The following is an 8738-nucleotide window of genomic DNA, read 5'->3' on the forward strand; positions in this document are numbered from 1 at the left end:
CGTTCAGATGCGATGAAGAACCCCTCCTGTTCGTTCAGATGCGATGAGTTCAAAATGAGATCCCGGTGTTTAAATTCATATTTACCGACACAGAAAGATGTCACACAGGAATAATTTTAAAACTTTTATTAAAACATGTACCGCACTTGACTGCTTCCCGCCCATCGACACGTTGATGCAAAGCAGTTGTTCTCACATAATCTAGCAGTTATGCTAGATTAAGGAAAATTTACTGGTATAATTCTGTTTATGAATAAAAACTGTCTTAATTTACTTAGAAAAGTTTGTGCTGTATCTCCACTGATTTTAATGTTGCTAATTTACGCCACTTGTACTTCCGTTAAAATCTTTGTCATATTTCCGTCATGGTTCAAATGATCTGCAGCTTCACCACCGAGCGGCGCTGTTTCACCATGGACATAAGTCATTTTGATCTCGCAGGGTTTTCCTCATGCAGCCCAGGCTGGGGGTCAGCTCCAACGCGTCACATATAACCAGTGATTTGTAACGGAAATACGAGTGGCGTGGAATAGCTACATGAAGATCGGTGCAGATACAGCACGTACTTTTCTAAATGCATTCAGACAGTTGTTATTCATAAACAACGGAGATCCGTGCTCCCCGGAAGTTCACTACGAATCGTGCTTCTGTAACAAATCGGGGAATGACAGCGCATGTGGAAACCTGAGGGCATGCACTCTGTCACAAACACGAGGGGTGGGAGCTGCCCTGTCAAAGGAAAATGTTAGTCAGAGGCAGGAAGTTACCGAGAGACGGCAAGAAGTGCGTCAAAATAAAATATAAAAATGTATATTATGAATAAAATACATAAATTAGACACTCCTGCATATAAACTGTGGCGTACAAAGTAAGAACAAAGTAGCGGCTTGTACACCAGCAATGACGGTTTATGAACGTTTCTGTTCAGTGACCTGAGACGACTTCTGGTGTGACTCGGAGCTAAATAAATAAACTGAGTTGAATTAAAAGTAAAATGATTGGGGTGGCCGAGAACAATCTGTGGTGCCAAGGCCACCACTGGCCACCCCCGGGCACCTGGTGGTGGATAAATGTCTCCCTCACTGTCCAGGGTCTGTCACGCTGCAGTATTTTCAAGAAAAACATTTAGGTCTTCTGGCATTCACTGTTGAACTCTGCTCCGGAACAAACACTCATGTCCAGAACATTAACTGTTTAAATACTTCAGTGATGGAGACATCCAAACGTCTGGACAGTTGCTTCATCGTTGATCAAAACCTGGTTGTTCCAGTTGCAACAATCCGAGCATTGCCTCAAATTAATTTCAAGAAGTTCTGCAGCGTCCCGGTTCAAGTCCGGACGTCAGGCCAACTTCCACTAACAAAATGAACCCGAGGACTTCCTGTTCCACTCTGACACAGTCCTGAGCGCTCCTGGGTTCCTCTTCTGTCTGACCTTTGACCTCCTGTCTGTCCTGCAGATCTCTCAGACCAGAGATCTTGTGATGGGCTTCTCCAGGGACCCGGTGCCTCCAAATGAAGCCGAGCGAGGACCCACAGTCCAGCAGCTGCAGACGGTGAGGGGGGGCTTATTCTCCATCTTTAACTAAATGTTCTCTGCTTCCTGTTTGCTTTGGAAGCGACTCAAAGCTCAGCTCGTTCCGAACACTGACTGCATGAGAGATAAACGACCCCCCCAACACAGCAGACCGCGACACGTCTCTGTTTCCTGCAGCGGCCCAGTCTCTGTCTCACCACTTCCTGTCTCCCTGCAGGCGCCCGTCGCCTCCGCTCAGAGCTCCGAGCGGCGTCCCGGCCCTCGCGGCAGGTCTCAGCTCCCTGTCCCCAGCAGCAGGGGGCAGCAGGCGCGAGCCCCCGCCACGTGCAGCAACAACAACCACTGTCCGATGCAGACGGCCCCCCCCAGCAGGGGAACGAAGCAGGTTTCTCCAAGCAGCAACAACAACTACAGGAATAACATGAACGACAGCAACCAGTCCCAGCAGGACATCTGGATCCTCCACAGAGACCTGCATGAGAGCAGCAACAACCAGTAGACCCCCCCCATACACCCCCTCCATGATGTAAAGACATGACGACCTTTGATTTGTATGATCTGTTCCACCACAGCTGTGTTCTGGGGACCATCGTTTGAGTAACGTGACGGCTCTGAGGCGAGGAGCTTTTCTTACCGCCGCCTGGGCTCAGCCACGCAACACGTTACCGTCATGTGAAGTATTAACTGCCTCAAACACTCCCGGCACGTCTTGACGTGTACCTAAAGTGAAAAAGTGAACGTGTATTTCTCTCCTAGAAACGAGGCCACTAAGAGTGGGAAGAAACAATCAGGCTTTGTTCTTTTCTTGTTTTTGCTATTAAGTATTTTGAGATATTCTCGTGTTTTATCTGCGGTTGGGTTGGTTTAAAACTGTTCAAACAAATCAGGGTTTTACCAAATATATCTGTAAATAAGAGTTAGTAGTTTAAATGCTCTATAGATTGGTGTACGTGGTCCGACGCTTGTACAGTGATTCAATATTCAGCTACTTCATGTGGAGCAGGAAACTTGTACATAAATGTTTGTAGTTGGGTTCTGAAGCCTCCACTTGTTTCAGAGTGAAGGGCGTGGCAATAAGTCATTGATCTGTCCACTGTAAGCCATAATCAATACTTTGACCGTCCTTCGGCGTGGCCCCGCCCACACAGCCGACGGTTTGACTCACTGTTTTTAGCTTCTGTTCATTAGACCACCTTCGTTTGGATCTGTAGGAGCTGAAGGTGACAAATGTCCGAGCACAGAAAATAAAACGTCATAAAAATCTCCTGTAACTTGTTTTTGTGAGCGACAAGCAGCCGGAGTCCCTCGTTCCTGAGAAACTAAGAAGGAACGCTTGGAGTTTTCCAGATGAGTGTTTTCTGGACTGGAACTGAACACACGAGGTAAGAACAGGAAACCTAAATGTTTTTGATGCAAGATATTCTAGGGATAGAAGTTACACTGTGGAGAACAGAGGGACGATTTAGTTTTCTTTGTTTTCTCGTCCGAGGCAGTGACGCTCCTGGAGAGAGGAGGTGCTGCTCCACCACCAGGAGCAGTGGAGGTGCCAGGGGGTGGCCATTGGTGGCCATGGACACTAAATTAACCTTCAGCCACCCAAATCATTTGAGAAAACTATACTTTTAAAAGCAGCACGGTGACTCAGTGAGAAGGTCGCTGGTTCAAATCCCTGCTGGGGCTCTTTCTGGGAGGAGTCTGCATGTTCTCCGTGCTGCGTGGGTTTCCTCCCACTGACCAGAAACATGCGTGTTAGACTGACTGGTAACTGAACTGTTCCTAGGTGAGAGAGAGTGAATGGTTGTCTCTGATGGACTGGAGACCTGTCCAGGTGTCTCTGTGATGGACTGGAGACCTGTCCAGGTGTCCCTGTGATGGACTGGAGACCTGTCCAGGTGTCCCTGTGATGGACTGGAGACCTGTCCAGGTGTCTCCCACCTCGCACACAGAGACTTCTGAACATGGACTCCAGTGACCTGAAAAGGAAGAAGCAGGTAAAGATGATGGATGGATGGATGATGGATGGATGGATGGATGGACGGACGGATGGACGGACCTTAAGCTATATCAGAACTAGAAACCAGTTTCCTCGTCTGATGGGGTGCTGGTTTACACATGTACGGTGGCAGCCCGCGGTGGGTACAGTCATGCTAACAGCAGAAGTTTAGCATATTAGCATTTATGCTAACTTTGGAAACCGAATTAGCTTCCTCTAAATTAGGTTTGTCCAACTTTAAGTCCACTAAACTAACTCACAAGCTCTTTCCTGTCTTGTGGGCGTGTCTTGGCTGACTGCGCGTTCACGTGACGTGATTGGTCTGGACCCGTCTTCAGAGCTTTGATGGAGGTCTACAGACCACTCCTTGGACCTCATGGCTTGGTCTGTGCTCTGACATGTAGACTGAGCTGAAGAAACATCTGGATGAAGGGTGGAAACGGGATGAGCGTTCTGAAGTCTGTTGTATATTTATTGATAAATACTTGAAAACTTGGTCAGATCATTGTTGGAACAAAAAACTCGACCTCAGTGAAAGTCTCAAAATCTGCTTTTACTGCAAATACAGCTGATTGAACAAACATTTATACAGTTTTTGGACGTTTGTCCCTTTCCTATGAATAACAGCCTCATTAATGTACAATGTAAAATATTTTTGTCACAGTAAAAACATCAAAGCATATTTTCACGGTACCTGAAATTTCTTGTTGGGGCTTCAACTAAACAATATTCAGTAATAAAGAGCAACATTTTCCTGCTTCAGCTAACGAAGAAGAAACACTGAAGGTAGGAGACAAAATGGCTGCTGGCTTAAAAAATAAGAACGGATGAAAAATGAAGACAAAACCGAACGTATTAAATGCTCTGATCATTTTAAACCTCGACAGACGAGTCAAATAAAAATGTGTCTCCATCTCTTTTTATCCACTTTCTCCTTTCATGAAGTACCCCAGGGTCTCTAAAGTGCAAACAAATATTAACGTAAGGGTATTGAGTCATCGCACTCTGTGCATCAGTCAGCAGCGTCTGATGTGTCGTCAGCCGTGGGTCGGACTCTTGTCCGGTTCTGGGTCCAAACACAGGAAGGAGCTGCTGAAGTTTGTCTCCTGATCAGCTGAGTGTCCCTGCAGCGTCTGTGAAGGCCGACGTTCGATTCCTTTGAATGACCTGAACCACTGGATCAAACTAAAGTCGACACAAAGCTTCAGGAAAAAACTCGACTAATTGCATTTCCTGAGAAAATGCAGTGTGAACGCTTACTGCAGAAGAAGTGTTTCTGATTCTGGCAGATCCTGATCACCACTCCATGGTGAGTTCAGGCGTCTTCCATCTGGATGCAGGTATCTGCTGCCCAGATGTGGAACGAACAGACTGAAAACCATCAGGCTTCTCAACAAACACCGTTCTGTTATTTCAGCGTCTCAGTCTTGTCTAGATGTTTTACATTTCTACTGACTGTGAAACTAACTGCCCCTCCAGGATAATAAAGATACTTGAGCTTGCTGAAGAACAGCTGAAATGAGCTGAAACATTCTGAAGTGTAGCTGGAATGGAAGAACAAGCCTAAATGAGTAGAGAAAGAACACATTTGCTGAATTATGTTTAAAAAAGCAGAAATGAGCACAAAAATGAGGAAATCAGCTCAAAAAGCTGAAATTAGCCACAAAAACCCACTGAAAAGGCAGAAATACCAGAAGGAAGTGGAACGAGCTAAAATGAGCTCCAAAAATTTGGAATTAGCTGAAAAAGCTAAAGTTTGCATTAAAACTGCTAAATAGTAGCTGAAACAGCAGATACAGCTGAAACTAGCAGAAATCAGCTGAAAGGAGGATAACAAGATGAAATTAGCAAGAAGAAGTTATTTAGGCTGAAAGTAGCAAAAATTACCAAGAGATACTTAAATTTATCCAAAAACAGCTGAAATTAGCTAAAAAAAATTCTAAAAATGTAGCTGAAAGACTGGACTGGGCTGAAAGGATGTAAAATGAGCTCAGTGCATTTTTAATGAGAACAAAATGGCAGAAAAAGGCTAAAATTACAAAACAAATACATAAAAGCTAGCGTTAAAAAAATCAGAAAAAAGCTGAATTCAGCAGAAAGAAGCTGAAATTAGCAGAAACAGGTTGTAAACAACTCAGAGAGTTCCATTCATTTTCAATGAGGAAAACATGGCCGACAGAGCTAAATATTTCAAAAAGTAAAAGTACAAACGCCAAAAGTCCTGAACGAGCCGAACGTTTTGAGTCAGGATGGAAACTTTCAGAAACTTCTCATGATGCAGAGAACAGAGAGAACTGTGAGAACGGAGAGAACTGTGAGAACTGAGAGAACAGAGGGAACTGTGAGAACTGAGAGAACAGAGGGAACTGTGAGAACTGAGAGAACAGAGAGAACTGTGAGAACAGAGAGAACAGAGAGAACTGTGAGAACAGAGAGAACTGTGAGAACAGAGAGAACTGTGAGAACAGAGAGAACTGTGAGAACAGAGAGAACTGTGAGAACAGAGAGCGAATTCTTCACTCCTGCACCGTAAGAACTGCTGACCTTTAAATGTTTAATTTTTACTGTTGAAAAGTGGTTCCAGGTCATTTTCTAAAGTTTTAATTTTCTAAATCAGCTGATTCAAAAATCAAATTAAGCAAATAAAAAACACAAAAAAGTCAAGTCAGACTTTAAGATTTCAGTTCAGAACTCTGAGAGTTTTAACTTTTTCAACCCCACAGGTTTAATCATGGTATTTACATCAACATGTTTTAACTTGTTGTTTGTGCTTCCATCTGTTTGTTTGTTTGTTTGTTTGTTCATAAAAAAATCATGTTTCAATGAAAAACCAAGTTTAAAATAAAAAATTAAATGGAACTTTTAATGATTATTGTGATTCTAGTAGATTCTGACGCAGTCTGAGAGAAACAACGGCTGTGGGTGTGTGCGTGCACGTGTTTGCGTGTGCATGTGTGTGTGCGTGCACGTGTGTGTGCGTGCATGTGTGTGCGTGCGTGCGTGCTCAGAGTCGAGTGTCCTGGATCTCGTCCTCGGCTTCCTCCAGCAGGGATGAGATCTTGGAGGTTGGCGGCGGCTTCTTGGTCGAGTTGAGTCTGGGAAGCGTTGGGAAGAGGCGGAGCCTGTCGGCGGGGCTCATGGCCTGTTTCAGGTGACTCATCTCGTTCATGAGTTTCTGAATAGAGTCATAACTTTTCAGGGAGCTGTTCTCCACCATCTGCAGGAAGAGCAGAAGACCATGTTCAAACACTCAAGGTTCTGTTCAGGAACACGACCACGTGGTACCATCATGGCAGCTGCTGCTTCCACAACACGACGGACGTCTCTTCCACTTCTAATCACGTCTGATTATCAAACGTCAGGCTTGATGAGACTCACAACCCAAACGTGACCCGTGCGCCTGGAGCAAACAGACGTTTGGGTTAAGAAATAAGAATCCAGACGGCCAAAACTCACCAGGAAGGACTGACACTCCAGCAGCGGCTCCACCTTGTGCTCTGACAGGACGACGGTGCAGCTGGAGAACGACTGCTTCAACGTCTTCCTCAGGACCTGCAGAGTTCTGCTCACACACACAATCATCATCATCAAAGGTGGTCTCATTCCACACCAACAGTTAAGCTTCATTTACCGTTACGACCCCCCCCACACACACACGACTGTTACTGTAAGCCCTGTAGATCAGGTGTCTCAAGTGGTCTGGGGGCCAATTGCGGCCCGCGGACCGGTATTTTGTGGCCCCATACCTGAAACCAAAGCTTGGTGTTACTGCGGCCGCGTGTTTTTTCCTCATGTGACCTGCATTTAGTTTGATGACTTTTATTGTTGCGGGCTCACTTCCTGTGTTGTCCCCAAACTGTCTAACTTTTTTAAAGCCACAGGTCACATGGACTTCCTCCTGGTCTCCACTGTTGCTGTGGTGTGCGCTGTTCCTGCGTCTCCCAAACAAATGGATGCACTTCAGATGTGCATGTGCACGGTGAGTGTGTTGTCATCTTGCAGCGTCGTTCACGTCTGAAACAACCGTGTGGTCGATCACTGAAGCGTCGCTTTTAACAGAACTGCTGTCGCCGCTAATTCAGAACGCCATTGGGGTTCTGCTATTAATAGCCACCGGGACTGATGACATCATGATACATACATATACATATACATATACATATACATATACATATATATATATATATATATGTATATGTATATGTGTATATGTATATGTATATGTGTATATGTAACAGAGGTTTCAGCTGTTTTCTAAAAGGACGAGCTCATGTTCTGAGGATGGTACTGACATGGGGTCGAGGTACGCAGAGGGCTCGTCCAGGAGCAGGATCCGGGCCTTGCTGAGGATGGAGCGGGCGAGACACACGAGCTGCTTGTGTCCGTTGCTCAGCACGCTGCCTCCATCTTCAAGCAGGAAGTCCATCTTATCTGGAAACTGCTCGATGACAGACTTCAGGCCGACCTGCAGCGACAGGAGACAAATGTTACTTCAGTGTGTCTGACTGAGCTGGATTGAGCTCGCACATGAACTCCTTCTGCTGCAGCAAAAAAGATGTTTGATCTAATTATTATTTTTAGTCTAGTAATAAAAATGATGCAGAAGGTGCAGGACAGGACAGCGTGTTGAAAAGTCTGCCTTCGATCACTAAAACTCTGAACGCAATTACTAGAATTATTACAACAGAACCAGGGCGGTACAGTGGCGCAGATGTTAGAGCTGACAACTCAGCGAGACGGTCGCCGGTTCCTTTCCCCGGCCGGGGGCCATTCTGAGTGGAGTCTGCATGTTCTCTCCGTGCTGCGTGGGTTTTCTCCAGGTGCTCCAGTTTCCTCCCACAGACCAAGAACATGCATGTTAGACTGATGGTAACTCTAAACTGTCCCGAGGTGAGAGAGTGAGAATGGTTATTTGTCTCGTTTGTCTCTGTGTCTCTGTGATGGACTGGAGACATGTCCAGGTGTCCCTGTGATGGACTGGAGACCTGTCCAGGTGTCCCTGTGATGGGCTGGAGACCTGTCCAGGTGTCCCTGTGATGGACTGGAGACATGTCCAGGTGTCCCTGTGATGGACTGGAGACCTGTCCAGGTGTCCCTGTGATGGGCTGGAGACCTGTCCAGGTGTCCCCCGTCTTGCATAATGACTGCTGCACATGGGAGCCAGTGACCCAAAAAGGAAGAAGTGGGTAAAGTTATTGGATGGATGAAT

General features: G+C 45.8%; 2 protein-coding genes across 2 annotated transcripts in view; one reads left to right on the forward strand and one right to left on the reverse strand.

Annotated features, from left to right (window-relative positions):
- The window catches only part of cttnbp2 (cortactin binding protein 2), a gene marked incomplete in the record, with an annotated part of 103299 nt that extends 100478 nt beyond the window's left edge, over positions 1-2821 (forward strand). Inside the window, 2 exon segments of the mRNA XM_037683059.1 lie at positions 1460-1555; positions 1754-2821. Coding sequence (XP_037538987.1) covers positions 1460-1555; positions 1754-2035 — 378 coding nt within the window.
- A 3674-nt stretch (positions 2822-6495) lies between these two features.
- Positions 6496-7111, reverse strand: LOC119415887 (cystic fibrosis transmembrane conductance regulator-like). The gene is made up of 2 exons (XM_037683060.1): positions 6986-7111; positions 6496-6746 (listed from the first exon to the last, which is right to left on the reverse strand). Exons 1-2 carry the CDS (start codon positions 7109-7111, stop codon positions 6534-6536), a joined length of 339 nt encoding a protein of 112 aa, XP_037538988.1. The 3' UTR covers positions 6496-6533.
- Positions 7112-8738: the final 1627 nt, after the last annotated feature.

The sequence above is a fragment of the Nematolebias whitei genome, chromosome 10 (assembly GCF_014905685.2).
Source record: "Nematolebias whitei isolate Nwh7 chromosome 10, NemWhi1, whole genome shotgun sequence".
Lineage (NCBI taxonomy): Eukaryota > Metazoa > Chordata > Actinopteri > Cyprinodontiformes > Rivulidae > Nematolebias > Nematolebias whitei.